Below are 21,340 nucleotides of genomic sequence, written 5' to 3'. Positions count from 1 at the left end.
ATATCGAAATATCGATGGAAATTTTGGGCGTTCTTTTTATTTTGTCGGTACCTTTTTTAGATAACTTTGAACAAATTGATTAGACGGTCATTATTGGATCCATAACAAAGTATTTCACCTTAAGCACTTGAAGTTACAAGACTTCCTCGAGAGCTTAAGGCCTTGCGTACCTTTTGCTTATCGCGAGGTTTACAAGTTAAAATAATATGTGATTTTTTGCCTTTTTATTTCTACACTTAAACACTGAAACAAAATACTTTTATTGGCATCTATCTAGTAGTTCATGAGATCAGCGCGTTCAAACAAACAAAGAAACTTTATAGCTTTATGTTATCAATTTAAAAAAATATTCTACAAGCAGAAGGTTCAAAGTAGAGCGTATATACATTTACCTACCTAGATTAAATAGAAAAATTAAAAAAAAGCGAAACAGTGAATTATTAAAACTAAAACAAAGTTGTTCAGAGAGAACTTCTGAAACCCGGCATATCAAAGGCTCTTATAAAAATTCAGTGTGTACAGACAGACTAAAAGTTAAAGTCACTTATAAGTTTCAGGAAAAGTGATACATAATAAATGCTACGGCCAAGTTTTAGACAAGCTCACTACCGAACTAGTTACCGTGTTCGGAGTTTGCGATGTTTTTCAAAAAAAAAATAACGATACGTATACAACCCATAAGGGTTCCACGTGAATGTTCTTTGCGAGATTCGAGACCGCTTTGTCGCAATTGGTTCGCGTCTTTGACCTTTTAAATTTCAATTCGAAATAAGAATATTATCTTTTATAGTAGACTAATACATAAACAATTCTTTGTATTGCTTTTTGTACTACTGTATTTTTGAAATAAATAAATAACTCATCAACAAAATAATAATGGTTAACAAAGAACTGATCGCCTTCAAGTCGCCAAAACTAGACTATATTTAAATGCCAGGGGAGATTCCATCTTTCCGATGAATTAAAAAACAACAAAAAAATATTGAGTCAACATTTCGCACAATCGAAAGTTCTGTATTAACAAACACAAAACCCTGTAAAATCGAGAACCTCATTTTTGGAATTCCGTTGATACGAGCAATCACAATAAAACATTAAAGGCAATTTTGCATTTATGACAATCCGAAAACAAGATTTCTTATCATAAAATAAGTGCTAAGCTTTCGAAACATGCGCGTTAAGCTCTGACGCGTAATAAACGTTGCCGCAATCTGATGATAAATTCAGTGGAGGTAAATATGCACTCTCGGCTAAGTGTATAAATCCAGTTGGTGCACCACCCAACACGCAGCTTAGTGCGCGATAAAATAGAGTCTCAGTTGAATTTATCACATCTTATACACCGCTGGGAATCCCCCGGCCCGCTGTGCATGATATGCAGCGAAACTATATCCATCTTGAATAATATTTGAGTGTGTGTATGTGTGTCTGTTTGCGTCAAAATGCGGCTTATACGTGAAATGAAGGGATGAAAATTTATTGCAACATTTGGCTGTTTGTCCGAAATATTTATCTATCTTTGTCAGCCTTAGATAAACTGGTTCATATGTAGATTACGACAGTGTTTTTATTCGAAAAATAATCAGAATGTTAAGCAAGAATGAGGATAATGTTACGGAGATAAGTTGAAATTAAATAACGAGTAGTATTCAGACTGAAATACTGAGGGCATAAAGATTCAATTATAACTGAACTCTGCGTACTATTTTTTGGGTGTAATAGGTGTATTTGGTGGGTATAAATGGATGGTGTATTCAATGTCATCCCATCCTAACAGACTTGAATGAAAACAACTTTATTGCAATAAAAAACGTATAAAAAGAGATGGACTGCCTTAGCTTATACGGCATATCCCTTTGCATTCAGGTATACATCCCCACTATAATATTATAAATGCGAAAATATCTCCGTCTGTCTGTCTGTTACGCTTTCACGCCTAAACCACTGAGCCGATTTTGGTGAAATTTGGTATGAAGATAGAACTGACCTTGGGAAAGGACATAGGATACTTTTTATCGCGAAAAAAGGTAGAAGGGATTAAAATAGGGGATGAAAGCGATATAACCGAATTCCACGCGGGTGAAACCGCAGGTGGAAAGCTAAAAATATAATATAAAACTTTCACACTCACTACTGATTACCAAATATCCGTAGCGCCCGTCGCGTGAACTGAAAAAATTCACAAAGTTTACGAAACCACAAGAAAGATCCGCGTTCACAAGCCAATAAGTAGTTTATGACTACTCGAGATCTCTCTTGAATCCGCACAGAGTATCAATGGGCATGCACTCGTAACTTTTAATCAGGTTCTGCCCTAAATTGATGCCGTATCGTTAGATCTTTGCTTCAAGTTTATTGTTCGAATCGCTCATAATTGAATGCTTTGTCAAAACTTTTAATAATGAAGCGTAGTACCATCTTGTTCGAGTGACATAATACATACATAATTATTTAGCTTATTATTCTGGATAACGCTAGAGTGCACAGTAAAGAATACGCGAAAAAATGCACGAATAGATTTATTCCAAATGGAAATATAAATTTTTAAAGTATTTGCATAATAAGGAAGTAGTGAGTAGATTCTTTAATTAGAACGTACACTGGCATTGCAAAAGATATGCTTTTGCAATGTCAATTTTCTTTTCTGAAGTATATAGTATACAACCATAAGTACATATCTACATTTGAAAGACATTCTGGTGATAATATCTTATGCCTTCGAAATTGCATAAATAATAATTGATTCGGTTTAAAGCAACGATATCAGCTGCAATCTAAAAAAAACGGATCGCACAACAAAATTGTGGCGATATGACACGATTTTGATATATCACTATTGTTCTAAGTCCCGTTTATTTATGGCCATCGGACAAATGGGCAGAGTATATCCATCGCGGCAAAATTGGCCCATCAATACTCCATTGGCGAGAGACCTGCCGTCATAGTACGAGGTAGGTATAGGCGTTCGTATGATTTGCGACGGGCGGCCACAATTTTTCATCGCCATACACTGTAAATCATTCCAAGTGCATTATCGCGATCGCGCGAGTTTAAACTCAACCGCTTGGATGTAGCAACGATTTTCCCTTGGCACGCGCCTCGTCGCTGAAATGGACTCTCACGTCGTCGATAATTTACTTTGTCTTCACGTTGTGTTTTGACTTGAACAGTTTCTGAGTGGTGTCGCGGATAAATATTGTTACATGGCAGATTGACGGCACTTACGGATTTTATTCACATGACCGCGTCAAATATTTTTTTCCTAACATATTTTTGAAAACATTTGAGGACAGCAACACAGTCACTTCCTTGCGGAGCGGGTGCTTATGGGCGGCGTGGTTCGTTTTACACCAGGTGATATAGCATATACCATAAAAAAAAAAACATTCAATATTTTGTTATTTTTTCTTTTTTTTTCTTTTAACTTTTATAATCGCGCATTGGTAAACAAAAATACAACAGAACGTATGTGTTAAATATATTATTTATACAGTATTTCATAACTAATATCTATTATCCATACAAGCTAACCAATTGATTTCTTTCACACTCGTAAACGCAAAACAATAGCCCCGTGAAATGTGTTTTTATATTCTGTACCTTAAGCTCCATCCACACGTAAGATCATGTTTGTGCAATGGACGCGTGTTTGCGCAAACGGAAGGTGTTTGTACGGCCTCTGTCAACTGAGATGTGATTGTGAGAATCGACATGGTTTATTGGCACTCGATGGCTCTGTTATATTAAGTTGCTTGTATACAGTGGAAAATGGGATGGTTTTTACGATATTTCGATTGGAATTGTCATTTTAATGTCAGGTATACAAATAACTAACTGCACACAGTTGAATCGCGATATTTTCCTTCACCGTTTCAATCAATGGTGATATAATAATGTGCAGATAATTTGAAAAGTCAATTTATTTCTGGCAATCTCTTAGTCTCGAATTCCCGCTTAAGCCGGGGACAAACGGGGAACTCCTACACGTTGAACCGCCACCACTTAAAGTGTTTTTGATAAATAATAATAACTGCTTGTCGCAACAGCTTTTGTTTCCGCGGATGCAATTCAAAGGCGAGAGTAGTTTCCGAACTTGCTGCATTACTCGCCTATAACAATCTTCAGTTTAATGTTTTACCAACGAAGTTAAAGTTGACTAAAGGGGAGTACTTGTTAAATTTTAAAGTCGATTACATATATTTTCTTACTAACTGTGCCACACGACTTTAGTCACGTAGTACCTGATGTTATATAGGCTAAAACCAACCTCAATAAATGGACAACAGAACACAAAATTAATTTTTTAATTCGTTCCTGTGATTACTGCGATCAAACAAACTTACTGTTCATTTTATATTATTTGGTACACAAATAACATATTTGGTAACATTCAACATTTGATAATCATGTGGCAGTTTGCATAAATTATTAAAAACTTTTCCATCGAATAAAGAAAGTATTATAACGCAATTATAATATAAAAATGTCACCTGTCAAATGTCAAACGACGGACAATTGACACATTTTGAAATGGTTGTTTTTCTCTAAGTAAGGATTGAAAAATCAGCCCCAAAAATAAAAAAAAATATTTGGTTTTAAACACAGTTATATGTCAGTTGCATTTTCTAGCAACGCCTTAGCGGCACTTCAGTTATCGGTTCATACATTATTGAAACGCTCGAAATGAGAACTTAACCGGTTTTAATAATGTTTTACATGAACGCTCGTGTACCATGCTTGTTCTATGTTAAAATTGTTGAAAACGTCGACGCTTCGGTTTTAGATAATGTTTGTCGCCCGGGCTTTAAGAAAGCGATAAAAATTTATATATTTAGGAAGTTTTTATTTTATTTTATTATGTCTATAGTTTTTAGGGCGCAAACGCTTATTAACCGGCGTTACCGAAACATAGGAAGTCTCAATTGTTAATGGCGGGATTCTTATCGCTACATAGGATAAAGCAAACTCGCTTCCCGCGTCTGTCTCTATGTATGTATGCTTAGATCTCTACAACTGTACAATGGCTTTTGATGTTTTGTTTTGTTTTTTTTTATAGATAGAGTGATTCAAAAAGAAGGTTTATATGTATAATAACAATAACATCTCCGAATTTAACGCAAGCGGAACGGCGGGCAATAGCTAGTAATATATATGATAGGAAATTAATGTCATTTGTTCGCATTTTAGAATCCTACCTGCACGTCAGTGACGTTTTTGTAAGAATGGATTATTTTATTTTATGCGAGCCTGAGTAAATTAAAGAAAACTATCCTACTAATCCTACTAATATTATAAATGCGAAAGTCTGTAAGGATGTGTGTGTGTTTGTTGCTCTTTCAAAGACTACTGAACCGATTACAATGAAATTTGGTACGCAGACAGCTGGACAACTAGAATAACATAAAAGCAACAATTTATCCCGATATTCCTATGGGATACGGACTTACGCGGGCGAAACCGCGGGGCGCAGCTAGTACTACTATATAACAATAAATACACACTAAAGTTGATATAAATAAAAACAATATATTTCCGTGACAACGCTATGACAGGATAATAAATGAAACACAATATTGTTCGCACGATAAACGGAAGCACATAAATATTGTCCATTACTTTATTACATCGAAAAGTAAAGGATTAAAAACCAATTTTATGCTGTTATCAATGTAATTAATTACCTGCACCTCTGCGCTTTCCAAATAAATACATTATGTATTTATTCACATCGGATATTGTTACGTTTTTAAAAGAAACAATGGCCAATGGGGAAACTTTTAACTAGGTCCGAAAGACGATCGTTATAAAAAAGTTTTTATCGTCTTCGAAGCGTCGTTAAGGTGTAAGCTTTTTACGATTGTGCTTGAGGGATGTCTGCTCAGTGATGGGATGATTGTGCAATAAGGATATGGATTTTTTATATTACATAAATAAGTATGTAGAAGTATGTTTAATATGGTGGGAATTTATCTATTTTGTGACATAATCAAATTTTTATCGGTTCTTAGATAGCTTAAACAAATCATTATTAAATCAGTATAAATGCGAAAATTTGTTTATATATAAGTTCCAGCTTCACTGTGTTCATTTTAGCAACTATTGAAATTGCTTTAGTAGCAAGTAGCTTATAAATTATAAGGGTTATTTCATATACTTTTACCTCTCCAACACTAAAATCTGCCTACGCGCGTGGATGTATTTTTAAAACTATAAAGTTTCTCTGAGTCCATATTCTATTCAAATTTTATCTAACTATTTCTTAAATTCACATGTTACACAGCTAAAATATTAACATTCCAAATAGAAAGTGTCGTTGTTAACTTGAAAAATAAACCTTCTAATTCGATACACATAAAGTCTCTATTTGATTAAACGTTTGAGACAAGCGTCGGTAACTCTTACGACCCGTCCCATGCTTTGCGTCAGTCGATAGCATACCCCCAAAAAGGACAGCCTGGGAACTTTACGAAGGTACATAATTCGGCCCATTTTCGCCGAAAGCGTCAGTACTTATATTTACACGGGCTGGTTTGTATAGGATAGGTCGAGTTTACGGGCAAATAATGGCTCGGATTGGGCAGTCGTTTGATGCGATTTTAATATGATACACGAGAAATGCGGTGGATTTTATGTGGTTGTGCGGTGATCTATGGATAAATGGGTATTTCGTATTTTAGGACTGTGTTATCTTATCGTGAATTGAGCGTACGGTGGAGGTTTCAGACGAGTTTGGAATATAATTAATGAATCGAAAATAAACTTTGAAATAATTGTTTCGAATCCTTTTTGGAGTAGTTATGGAAGGGTAATATTAGAGGTTAACAATTCAAATAGTAACCATAGATGTAGGGATATGAAATACGTTTTTAAAATTAAATTAAATTAAAATACCGACCCAATTGATTGTCATTTAACGATTATACTGGCACGCATCAAGCACTTGATCGAGCAATCGTATGCTAAAAGGGTTCGGCAACCGTAGCGTAGGGCGCCCGGTGACTCGGTGGAGTGATGACATACAAAATGTAGCAGGCAAAAACTGGCAGCATGAAACTTTTGATCGGGCCAAATGGCGTGCCACAGGAGAGGCCTACGTCCAGCAGTAGACAGACAAAGGCTGAGAAGAAGAAGAAGAAGAAAAGGGCCTTAGATAATTTTGGATATGTATTTACACTGCTTCACCGATATCAACGAAATATAACTTAGAACCGCCGTATGGAATCTGTCTTTCTAATGTTCGAATCACATGGAAATCGGTCCATCCCTTTGAGACCTACTATACCATGGACACACACATACACACATAAATTAATCGACGTCAAACTAATAACTCTATCCCTCTTTTTGCATCAGGGGTTAAAAGTTCTAATTTTTTACTCTATTTTTATGGAAGTAAACAATTACACATAATTTAATTACAGGAGAAAACAGATAATGATATATGATAGGTAATAAAAACAGAGGCATTAACCTAACAGGTAAGTCTGAACATCGTTAATTATACTGAATCGTATCAGGTAATAAAATACCTTTAATAAAAATACAAAATTATCCGAATCACATCTGATTCAGCCCTTAGGTGGGGGACCAATGTTTTTAATTAGCGAAAGAGGTTGTATATCAAAAGCGGTACTATTATCCGGTGGACTTCCGTAAACAATGACTTGCGGTTTTCTCGAGACGCCGGGAATTTTGGCGGGAAAAAAAATTACCAGGTCGGCGGCAATTGGGTAAATTGGTTGTGTATCGAATGCGCCTTTTGGGTCGCGTTTCTTTTATAAATTGGGGGATGTTGAACGATATTGATACCTGCGATTAAAAAATTATGTGATATATTTAAATTGTTAAGTTATTTTATATTAAATCGATTAGATTTTGTTTTATATGTTTTTTTATACCGAATGTACACTCACGCCGTTGTACTAAAGATATTTGACAGTGATTGGTGGATAAATCGTTAATAATGAATTTGATCAGATTTTAATAAATTTTAACGCATATTACGCAACTTATTTTATTTTCATTGCCACCTTTTGCGTTTATAGAATGTTTTAAAATTAAATAAATTGTTGAAAATAACTTATTATGTTATAATTAATATTGACTTATGGCCTGGCCTTGATTATTATATCCATTTACCCTAAGCATTAGGAAACTATCCTACTAATATTATAAACGCGAAAGTTTGTAAGAATGTGTGTGTGTTTGTTACTCTTTCACGCAAAAACTACTGAACCGATTGCAATGAAATTTGGTACGTAAATAGCTGGACTACTGGAATAATATATAGGCATCTTTTTATCCCGATATTCCTACGAGATACGGACTTACGCGGGTGAAACAGCGGGACGCAGCTAGTTTCTAATAATTACAGATATATTCTGTAATTATACGAATTTTTCAAATCAATCTAATTTTTGTTCTTAAAAAGCACAAATCTAATATGCTTCAAGATTAATGTAAAAGGATTTCCTCTACGTAAAATTTATATTACTAAATAACTACCGCAATATAAGCGTTGTGTCTAAGTGAAAAAAATAACCACTATTTCCCAACCGGAGGGAAGATCTCAACTAGGCATTTAACGTTTTTTCCTCTAACGCATTACGGCCCAGCGAATGCGGGGAGAACCACAACACAAAGTGCTGTTTTAATACGCGGCTGGGTTAAGTGGGGAAATATATTTTCCCCATTCAACCGGCTATCTGCTTTATCTTTATAACCTCTAGTGTTGATGGCTAGATTTTTTGCGTTCGCACGTGATTCTTGCACGGACCTGGGCCGTTCCAAAGATGTATGTTGGGAATGGATCTTTTTGCTTATATATTTTCTTGTTACATTTGATATTGCGTATATATTTTTTACATTGTGTACTATAATGATTTTAAAAAATATGTATTCGTTTTGCCTGGTATGGTTAATATAACGTTAGAGACAGCTTTTTAGATATATTTCATAGGTATTCTTTTAACATCCTAGCTTTTTTTTAGCATTTAACAGTTTTGATGTATCCTACATTGCAACGTTAAGAGGTATAAATATATTACAAACAAACTAGTGTCTTGATATGACGAGTACCATCTACTCTCTATTTTTATTTAAATTTTTAGTTCTTGCATACAAATGCTTTATAAATGAGAAAGAAAAGAATAGAACAAAATTTCACCTCGTGATCGATTTTTTTCCAATTCTTAAAAAATTTTATTCTGCATAAAAATATTAATTATTCATGAATTTGCACTTTAAACAAAATCCAATCTACGCATGGCCGTCCAATATAATAGTTGCCCTGACGCCTTTTAAAATCAAAAAAGATGCCCAATAAGTCATATCGTTCACCTGTGGACTAATAAAAAAAAAACAATAAAGCGAAACATAATTTCAACCGTAATTGCTAGAGAATTAGGCAAATATTCGAGTGTCCGCCGCGGGGCTATCAATCACGCGGGCGACAGAGCACGACTCTTACATAAATCCGTGCTGCACCGTTCTGTCGCTGCCCACAAATCATCCGGGGTCGCCTTTACGTCGCCCAAAATGTCGTACGCCGAGAGCTGGTGGTGGATACCGCATACATATAGTATAGATATATTAAATAAGCTAGTTTTTCGAACTTTTTTTATAAATAAGCTAGTTTTTCGAACTTTTTATATAGTTTTGATAACGGATGTGGAGGAAATATCGTATAATAGATAGGAAAATTCACTCAAATATAAACCATCGCACCTTGAAACAATAGATATTTAATAAATTAATCAACATTAAACTACCTATGGTGACTTATTTGGTTTATTTATCAATAAGAAGTTATCTACAATATGTGCTAGTAGATATTGCATCAACTCACATTTTCAAGAGCGTTAAAAATTTTGACTCATTTAAATTTTAAAATCAAATACCCAAACGAAACCCGCAACCAGCTCCCGGTGTGTGTTTTGTACAATTTTTCGTGTGCCACGGGTGTGCCGTAAACGTCGAGGCGTTTACGCAAAACGTTTTGTCCGCGCCCGGCGAGATTCCGGGAAGTAATGCATCTCCCGAGAGAGCTCGCCTTTTTGTGCCGGCTAGAAATTGAAAACCCTAAACATTTGAGGATTATGAGACAGCTGTTCCATTTGTTTGATGACAGATTCGTTTATAGATTCGTTGAGTTAATAGCGAAGAGGGTGGGAATCCTACTAATATTATAAATGCGAAAGTTTGTAATGATGTGTGTGTGTTTATTGCTCTTTCACGCTAAAACTATTGAACCGATTGCAATGAAATTTGGTACGTTGACAGCTCGATAACTGGAATAACATATAGGCAACTTTTTATCCCGATATTCTTACGGGATATGGACTTACGCGGGTGAAATCGCGGGGCGCAGCTAGTATTAATATAAAATGGTAGCTGCGCCCCGCGATTGTTCCTAATCCATAAACATTGTTCAAATTTAGAAATTAAAAACTTTTCAACGGATTTCAAACGCGATTTATTCATTATATTATTAACCCGATTTAATCTCTCCCCGTGTCTCATCTGTCTCCTTCTGTCTCCCCGTGACCACGCTCGCTGTAAAGTGTTCGAAACGTCGGGTTAATAATATAATGAATAAATCGCGTTTAAAATCCGTTGAAAAGTTTTTAATTTCTAAATGTATAATACTCGCGTAAAACCAAACACAAGAAAATACTATTGTTCAAATTGTTAGAATTTTATTAATGTGATTATTACCTTACGTTACTTATAACAAAATGTATCACATGTATTGCTATTTTTTATTTCTCCATCGGCAATGGAGCTGGTGGTCCGCCTGGTGGCAAGCCCATGAACATTTGGGAGGCGTAACGTCGTTTGCCGACCTTACACCTCTCCAAATGGATTGCCGACTTCAAATTGGAAAGGGATTGATTAGAGGAATAAAGGAAAACAATGGGAAGGGTAAGGAGAGACATATGAGCCTAAGGGATATGGCTATTATTTGTTAGTAAATACACTATACACTGTACGTGCGACACTCTTACATATCAATCACTACAATATATCAATAAACAAACAATCACGCCTCGATCACGCTGAACTGTTGGCCGGCGATAACGTGAATTCAATTTTATTCATTAACCATTGCGCCGCAGTGTGGTCGTATCGCTCTCGGGAAGTAATGACCGACGCGTGTTATTGCACACATACTTAACTGTATCGGTACCTTAATTACTGCGACCGTTGTGAATGCCACAGACCGTGGAATACGGTACGGCGAGCGTTCCTGGTCGAGGCTTGACCATTGGTGATCACGATTTTTCGAAGGGAATTAAGAACGGATGATATTCTCATGATATAATATTAAGGTCCACCACCGTACGCTTCACCTGCAACTTATTTCCGCGTACGGTGAAGCTTTGGAACGATTTACCAGCTACGGTGTTCTCGAACAATTACGACATTGGGGCCTTCAAGAAAAGAGCGTATATGTCCCTGAAAGGCCGGCAAAGCATCTGTAAAACCTCTAGTGTTGCAAGCGTTATTGGGCTGTGGTGACCACTTGACCATGACCACTTGACCAGGTGGCCCATCTGCTCCTTTGCTTGCTCTGCCATATAAAAAATTATTATGAGAGCAACTTGCCAATTTCGAGCTGTCTTGCTGCTTCTATTTGTCTTTTATTTACTTAAAAACCCTAGCGATTTGGATGAAATTTGGTACGAAGATAAGGCTTGCACCCCGGAAATCTATTGTCAATTTCAACCATGCAAATCCAGGCCCCTGGCTGGTGCATTATAAACACAATCCACATTCCTTTAATCATTTAAGAAGAAGAAGTTTAAATATCCTCTTTTAACAGCATAAACAGCACTGTACAGTCAGCAGCGAAGCTTTTTATTTGAAAGTTTTTCTTATAAATCTATCTGCGAGTATACACTTGGCAAACTCGCCAGCTAAAGTTTCATAATGAATGGAAAACGCGCGGCTTGCTTCATTTTTCAGATAAACTTTGGAAAAATCTGCGGTTCTTTTAAAGTTTACAGCAGGTTTCCTAGTAAATAACGCTTATAGGAGTGCGAAATTTAATGGCGGAAGATTTTCTTGTGTGTAGGTAACGGACAGGAGTGCTCTTTATAAAAACAATCGGATGAATCTAACAATGTAAGTACATAGAAACGAGGGAGCAGTTTAAAAATATATAGTACTGCGCCCCGCGGTGTCACCCGCGTAAGTCCGTATCCCGTAGGAATATCGAGATAAAAAGTTGCCTGTATGTTATTCCAGTTATCCAGGTGACTAAGTACCAAATTTCATTGCAATCGGTTCAGTAGTTTTTGCGTGAAAGAGCAACAAACACGCACACATACTTACAAACTTTCACATTTATAATATTAGTAGGATTAGTAGGATAGTACGAAGTAGGATATCGGATGAATCACAATGCAAGCATATAAAACGAGGGAGCAGTTTAAAAATATATATAGTATTCATCTTCTAAATTCTCGACAAGCGAAGACAAGAAACCTTTTCAATAAGGCAATCAGTGGAGCGAATATCGCTCCGTAAACGCTTCGCCGGGTCCGCTGTACGCATCTGCCACGTACGCTGTGTTGCGTCAAATACATTGTCTACTCTTTTTTTGTTATTTGGAAAGATTTCAGCGTAAATAGGTAACAATTGTGCTTCGTGAATTCGGATTTGATTTGATTTAAGTTTTATAATGTCATCATTGAAGAGAAGTGTATGTGAAATCATGAGAAGATTAAATAAAGAAAACGGTTGTATTCATTTATGATAACTTATGAATTTTTAACAACTGCCTATGGTTATTGATATGTTGCTTACACTAAAATGTAACGATAACTAAATACTGTTTTTAAAGAATTGAAAATGTGTAATTTCGGAAAAACATATAACTACTCTCTTAATTTGTTTTAACGGTCCACCGCCAGGCTTTCTAACACGTTTTTATATAAGAATAATTATTTACGTGGTCACTTTAGGTGTAAGCTGTAGATGTGTTCTATATTTCAGTATCCAAATGCCATAATAGTTATTGCTCACTTACGGTATACTTTATAACGTCAATGGACTTGAGTCCAGAAGTGGAAGCCCTAATTGTAAAATTCAGTCTATCCTCGGCTGCCAGGCGTCTCCTCCATTTCTGAAGTCGGTTGAAAAGACATTGTTATCGACTCCAAATGTAGCTCGATTCAATTTAAATACCTACATGGACAATAATGTAATTGCCAAAGAGCGAAAATTTCACAACAAGGTATGGTTTGGTAACTGTCTGTTGCCAATGAATTAAATTCTGTTTAATTGTGCTGTATATACAAAGACTTAATAATTTTGAGCCACAGTTTGTTTTCGATCCTTCTAAATAGAAGAGACTATTAGTGAAACATAGTATTTAACCAATTTAACTAGGAAACCAACCCAGCACCTTTTAACCACGTGGGTACTCTCGGGCCAATTTTCCCATTGCAATACGTATGTATTCAGACATTCCAGTCGGTGGTAACATAAATTTTCTCACCGCAAGTATGGATACAACAGTAATTCACCGGTATCACTGCGAACTGCGAGTTTATAAAGATGAGATAAAACTGGATAAAGGCTATGATGAGAACAATTAAGGGCGGATATCTTGGGACTTATAGCACCGAGCTTTCTCGGATTACTTCACTTTAAGTCTTGCGCCGTCGTCTGCGATATTTTTAATTATAAAAGTGTTATGGCGTTCATTTTAAATTAGGCTATGACGACACCAAGCTAAACGGTAATAGTCGCTTATATTAGCCTCTCGTTAAGGTATTTAACTGGGAAATGTTTTGTGCAAAGACAGTTGTTTTGTTATTATTGAATTGGTAGCTTAACTCAAAAAGAAAAAAACGGACATCCTTACAAATAACAGATCTATATTTGTCGATCATGATAGAGCTCAGAAATAATCCACAATACCAAGCAAAACTATTGCGGTCGATACAATAATCTAAAAACCATCGATCCGTGACTTAACCACTATTAAAATTTGCGTCCTCTACAGCGTTCCATGTAAATTTTCCAAAATCGAATTATCGTCGCGCACCGTTCACGTTATATTCATAATTCGGTTAAAAACTGGACGCGGCGTAGATGCCATTATCATATTATGGTGTAACCGTCGATTTCAGTCTGGGTCATGAAATGAAGCTCTTAATTTGATAAAAGTTCACCCTTCGTCCAGATTAGCGCGTGTCCTTCGATGGTACTCGGCAAATTGTGTTATGCAAAAGGTCGTGTAAACATAAGTTCGGGTTGGTGTCTGATGTGGTCGCCATTTCGTTTTATTTGCTGAGCAGCGATATGGCGGAGGGAAGGTTCACTGCACACGGGGAATAGATTAAACTGCTTTGCGTTTGCGAAAGTCGTCTGAGCTAGAATAATTATTTTCATCAATAATCTAAACCGTCTTCAAGTTGTCAGGACTAAACTAAATTTTAATGGGACCACGTGGAAGGCATCAGCTTTCTCCATTAATCATCTTTAAGAATTGATAACTTCCTCCTTGTTTTGAAGTCGGAATTCTTTGTATTGAAAATATGCAATAACTTAAGCACGCAATACTTAAAATCTCCTGAATGGCTGCTAAGGTTTTCATATCTGTACCCGATTGTCACATGTCTTTTCTTTAATCAATATTATATTAGAGTGAATCTTAAAATAATAATTTATGCTCTTTGATTGAAGTTAGTGTGTGAATTTAGTCTTCTTTGTAGATATGTATCTATATAACATTATGAAAATATTTTCTACTATTTATACCTTGAATTTTCTTATTATTTTCGTACAATGTCGCATTTTATTACGATGGGCTCCTTTATAAGCAACTCAAATTATATGAAACGACAGAACAACATCATAGTGCTAATTTAATATTTACAAACATGAAACTCTTACAAGCAAATAAATCAAGCTTGGCAAAAGAAAAAATTATGAAAGGCAGGTAATATCGTAAAAGAACTGCTGTCGGTGGGGACCTGAAGAAAGATATTTCAATATTAAAAACAACGTTTTGCATGGGACTCGACAATTTCTCATAATGGAGACTTAAATTTTCATTCCGTTAAATTGGTACTCCAATGGCCGTATATTAGCTGAATTTTGAATGCTCTTATTTGATTGTGTAGAGGATCTCTGGAATCTCATAATTATTGCCGTGGCTCAGTGTTTTTCGAAAAGAAACCGAATTCGTTGTGATTTCTGAAGAGTTATGAGCACAAGGTATATATTGGCAATCGTCATGGGCTCTACCATTGTGCTTTATCAATGATTTAACCTTCTTTATTCTCTCTACGTTTATTTTAAAATTTCAAAGGTCAGGAGTATTTACGACTAGGGCCCGCGGTTAATCGTTTAAATTTGTTTTCGTCTGTTTGGGCTGTAGCCTAGTTTTTATTATGGATCATAAGAATTGGATTTTCAAATTGATGCGGGCATAGCGTGACTTTTGTGTTTTGAAGACTTTTTATGTGTAAAAGGGATATGAAACCAATTTTTCAACTAAACAAATATAAAGAAATGCAAAAAGAAAAATACAAGAACGTATCAAAATACATACAGGATATGTATCTCATAGCGAATATACAGTTTGATTGTCAATTAGTCAATTGGACTCAATATTAGCTGGGTTTTATGATTACTCGGTAGGTTTTGCTAATAATTTTTATGTTTGATTGCAAATTGTTGTTATTTGGCCCCAGTTTAGAACCTGGAATCTATGGGTGTGAATGAATGAACCTTTTAGTAGAAAATAATTGTAATTAGTACTATAAAATAATATTCGTTTTCCCTACCAAAAATACAATGACAAATGCTGTATCTTTAATGAGAGCATCGCAATATAATGTCATTAGTACAAAACAAAAAAAAAACAATTTTAAAAAACAGTTTTAAAAAGTGTGTCACTCGCCTTTTTTAAAGTTAACTTTTTATAACTTAAAATTGTGTGCAATTATTATAATACTAGCTGTGCCCCGCAGTTTCACCCGCGTAAGTCCGTATCCCGTAGGAATATCGGGATAAAAAGTTGCCTATATGCTATTCCAGCTTTTCCGCCGTCTACGTACGAAATTGCGTTTCAATCGGTTCAGTAGTCTTTGCGTGAAAGAGCAACAAATAGACACACATCCTTACAAACTTTCGCATTTATAATATTAGTAGGATTGTAATCAACCGTTTAACAAATCAGTTTTGTAATAAATATTTGATTACAGAGGACCTAAGTCTTTATATTATAGAAAAACTTATTATAGAAATGATCGTAAGATATGAAGCGCCGTACATCTTTATTTTTGGGTACGCAATTATGTCTTAATATAATAAAATGGGATCACAGAAACGGATACAGGAATATCGTCTTCCAATAATAAAAGCTTATTGACTATATTAAAATATACGTTCAGATTTGTACATGTAAATCGAGATATATGAGGTTATTGCAGTTGATATCTGATAAAAATAAAGGATTAAGTGAGTTTACATTGTTTTGAAAGTTATAGATACGTTTAATACGCTCCAAAATGGCTATACAAAAGTCGGGCAATTGCCTGGTTTTTAATGCGAGCGAGCGAGATGCAATCTGTTTAATGCGCGAGAGTCAAAGAGCGCAGCCTATAAGCGGCCGTCGTTGTTTTAAAATACAATAATGGTAGTGTACAACCAATTTATTCTTTTGATACGTCATTGATTATTACTGATTTATTTTTTTATTATATGACGTGGCTATCTATTTAAACTTTTCTGACGGTAGATACCTACGACAGATTCAAATGAAATTTATGTGTTAATTAATAACAGTATTAAGACTCAATAAATCTACAAGATAATAAAATTCTAAACGTTGACATAGTATTTTTTTAGTATTATTCATTTTTCTATACAACGTCAACGTAACTTCAACCCGTATTTTAATATATTAAATACATCATTTTAAACACGTAGCACGTACTTATAAATGAGCAATATGATTCTCGTAGCTAGTAGCTACTTCGTAATATTTCGTAGCGATGGTTCTCGTAGCTAGCTACTTCGTACTACACCCAGATCTGTATCGTGTCGGTTCTATCGTAGCAAAGAAAATTGTTTCTGTTCAAATAATGTTTAACCCACAATGTTTAATATTATATATTTAGGTAGATACTATTTGGAACATTCTTTTCTTTTTATTTAAATTCTTGCATACTGCAACTGTGAAGCCACAGCTGAAATGTCAGTACCACAATAAAGCTTAAAGAATTCTCGCATCGAATCGAAACCCCCATCAAAACTAGCACCAGGCTCCACTCGTCCATTGCGCATATACGTTCGAAAGTCCCACTCAGCAATGTTCGCACGTGTTTCAAATAAAAAATCCACACAGCCTTGGTGGAGTTAGCGAAATGGGTCAACGAGTTAGAAAGGGTTGTACTTTAACCGTTTTCTCTCGGATTGCGCAATTATGCCCGCACACTTCATTCCCGTAAGTCTTACTCGGGAAAATTTTAATTTAAACATGCCATTGTTTCTGAATCAAAGTCGCGCGAGTGGATTTTTTTCGTTTTTGTTCGTGTTAAGCTTTTGTTCGGAGCTCCGGGTGCGCGGTCGGACGGTCCGGTGCTGGGTTATTATTCGTAATGTAGCCTCGTAAGTGTAAATTGTATATGTATTATAGTACAACAATTACCGGAATGTTGTAAATGTCTGTTTATTGAATATTGTTTATGTACCTAATAACCATGTTCTATCAACACTAAGAGTGTTAAATTAATTTTTATAGTGTTGAAAATGATAATAAAATGAGGTGTCGTTGGTGTTTTAAAAAAAGATTTATAAATAGGTAACTAACGACAGAACTATGAATCTTAAATACTTGTAACTGTAATATATTAAAAATAATTCTCTCACACAGACCAGATATATAACTATTGCTATTTGTTCCAGACTGGCAAGCACTACCATCGCACATCGCTCCTCATCAAAGCCTTCAACCATAAATTCAGATTGGATCTAGAGCTTAACACGTAAGTACCTAGGCTAACCTACAATCGGGTTGATAAGGCTGAACCACAGTACAAATATGGGTCAGTATGGAAACAACCTACAGGCGTTCGAAACAGCACACCTACACAGTTTTCCAAGCGGATGTCGCAACTCGCAGTAACTTCTGTTAGCAGAGAGTGCCGCGTCAACACGAGCGGTCAAATATTTAGTTAATTTTGCGAGATCTTGTTTATAAAATTTCACATGTATGTTATGGCTTTAACCCGATTAAAGGGACAGATTTAATTCAAATATTGTAAAATTATCAAGATCAATACAATAATTTCATGTTAAGATTGCTTAAATGATTATTAAATGAAACGTATACTCTGTATATGAGCATATATAGCATGTGTAGTTGATTCTGTCACTAAAGTGTGTTTTTAAACTTGATTATTCCAGTTTGTTTATTATATTAAAAATATCAGTGTACATTAACGTTTCAAACTTTTTACCGAGTTCGGGGTCATGCTGTGCCATAAATAACGTTTTATACTACAAGTATAACGCGATAAAACAGTTAAAATACTTTGATTTCAAAGTTTTCAATCTTTTATATTAAATTCGATTCAAGACAAAGCACTTTATGTATAAATAAAAGAAAATCAAACAAGTTAATATCTCAATAGAGTTCTAGCTTCAATGGTTCGTCGGTCACTGTTTTATTGACTTGGTTTAGTTTCCAAGCTGCTTGATATTTATACTGTGGCTGACGTTGTTCACGTTACCGCATGCTTGGAGGAATTAGAACAAGAAATTTAGCTGGATTCTATTGGAGATCGACCGCCTCCTTGGCACAGTGGTTAACGCGTGAGCGTAGAACCGAGGGGTCCTGGGTTCAATTCCCGGTGGGGACGCGTAAAAAAAATGTCTCGGTCTGGCAGGACACAGAAGGCTGATCACCTACTCGTCCGTAAAGAAAATCGATCAGTGAAACAGATGAACATCATCTGCCCCATACCCCAGTAGGGGACACGGGCGTTCACTTTTTTTTTATTGGAAATCTTGAAAGGATTAACCATAATATGCTCTGAATTATAAAATTAAAAACAACCAAACCTAATATTTTTAAGGTTTTACGGTTTCATTTGACGGTTTTAATGAAATTTCGGCTCCTTAATAATTGTATTTTGTTATTTACGAATGCTATTGATAAAATTAAATTTATATTTTCTTTTTTATAAGTATAGTATATCCGCCATTTTTACCATAAATATAGTATTTAACTAGCATACCCGGCCATTCGTTGCTGAGTAATAATTAAAAATATTTAGATTATAAATTATTGGGATAATTAATCGAAATAGAAGCTATCCTACATCTTAAGTTGGACCAAATTACACATTAAATGCCAAATTTCATCAAAATCTGTTGAGTTGGTGAAGATTTCATTGGGAACATACATCATGACACTGATTTTTCATATATAAAGATATAGATTATAATAAACGTACAAATCAAAATAACAATTTATTTTCAACAGACAATTATCTACCTCGTATATTTGATACAGACAATAAATCACCTAACATAAAAGATGCACTTAGCAATATCCGATATAACGATATCGAAATCTAAACAAACGCTGATAATGGCTATATATTCATCTCGCTCACTCGTACAGATATAGTGTATACCTGTCTCTATCCATCACGGATCCATAACTTGTCAATGGGTTATTGAATTCATTCGAAGTAATTTTATTGTTCAACGTACAATATGTTTTGGGGTTGTACAGATCGTAAAGTGAAAGTTTGTTTTTCCATTTATTTAATAATTAATTTGTAAGTTATTGGCAAATTTATTACATGGAATTTTATAAAATGGCACGATTAAAATGTATTAAATAATTGTATATATTGGAGAAAATCATATTTCGTTTTTTTTTCTGCCATCGTTGGCAATGGAGCTGGTTGGTCGCCTGATGGTAAGCGCTGCCACCGTCTATGAATATTTGGAGAAGTGTAAGGTCGATTGCAGACCTAACGCCTCTACAGATGGATTGCCGACTTAAAGATAGGAAAGGATGAAGATAGAATTGACGAGAGGAATAAGGGAAAATACTGGGAAGGGTAAGGAAAAGGACATGGGCCTCCGGCTCCCCCACACACCGAACGAAACACAGCAGTATGCTATTTCACGCCGGTCTTCTGTGGGGGTGTGGTACTTCCCCGGTGCGAGCTGGCCCAATTCGTTCCGAAGCGTTCTCGACTACCACATACATACCATACATAAGTCACTTTATTGAATTATTAAATAAATTAAATCACTGTGAATCAATTAATTATTAATTGACATTGTTTTTTCGATAAGTACAGTATATCCGACATTTTTACCATAAATTTAGTATTTAACTAGCAAACCCGGCCACGCGTTGCTGAGTAATAATTAAAAATATTAAGATTATAAATTATTGGGATAATTAATTGAAATAAAAACTATCCTATATCTTAAGTTGGACCAAGTTACACATAAAATGCCAAATTTCATCAAAATCGGTTGAGTTGGACCACATACAGACCATACATAAGTCACTTTAGTTCACATAGTATAGTACATAAGTTTGTAATTTTTTTTTTTTTAGGGGCTTTGAGTCAATACTGACTATGGTTTAATATTTCTTTAGCATTTTTGTTTGTAGGATCTTTCTACTAACAATAGCAAATGCTGCAAAGAAATCGGTCGAGTAGTTTACGCGTGATGATCTAGCCAATGGATATAGGGACTAATTTTTATGTGTATAGAGGTTATATTACTAACTCACTGTCTACAGTTGCGACGAAATTGAATCGGGACATTATAAAAATAATACTGTGATAATCACTTTTCTATTTTCTCTTTGCGTAAGTGAGTACACTATGAGATGTATGAATTCGTTATTTTATTTATGAATTTTAGTAACTGCAGAGTTTCTCGCCGGCTCTTCTCTGTAGAAACTGCTTTACGAACCGATGATAAATGTTAAAAGTATGTTATGACGATTCAAAAGTGCTTCTATAAGAAGTCTAATTGAATAAATAAATGTTTGAGTTTAAGTTTACTGATATAGTATATTGGAAAAAACTATCCAACATCCAGGCATAGAATGTCGGGCCAAATCGACGAACCGACCAAATTGTGACTAACTGAAAAATTGCATTGCCGCGAAAAATTTGATTGCAGCACAAAAGCGGCCTTCTGTCTCGCTTCACTTGTTTATACATCGATTTTAATGAAGTCGATCGAACGGGCTGACGGAATCGAGTTGTGGGCACGAGTTATAAGCGCTAGCGATTAATGCCGCACGGGGTATAAGCGTGAGCGATTCCTGAAT

At 35.3% G+C, this 21,340-nt stretch overlaps 1 protein-coding gene across 1 annotated transcript in view; it reads left to right on the top strand.

Annotated features, from left to right (window-relative positions):
* LOC119834893 (disintegrin and metalloproteinase domain-containing protein unc-71-like) overlaps positions 1-21,340 on the top strand; it is a 316,054-nt gene that overhangs the window by 252,659 nt on the left and 42,055 nt on the right. Inside the window, exon 8 of the mRNA XM_038359411.1 lies at positions 17,929-18,008. Within this exon, the coding sequence (XP_038215339.1) occupies positions 17,929-18,008 (80 nt within the window). The remainder of the gene's footprint in view (positions 1-17,928; positions 18,009-21,340) is intronic.

Source organism: Zerene cesonia, chromosome 20, assembly GCF_012273895.1.
Source record: "Zerene cesonia ecotype Mississippi chromosome 20, Zerene_cesonia_1.1, whole genome shotgun sequence".
NCBI lineage: Eukaryota > Metazoa > Arthropoda > Insecta > Lepidoptera > Pieridae > Zerene > Zerene cesonia.
Note: the sequence above shows the minus strand (reverse complement) of the source record. Positions and strands in the feature narration are given on the sequence as shown.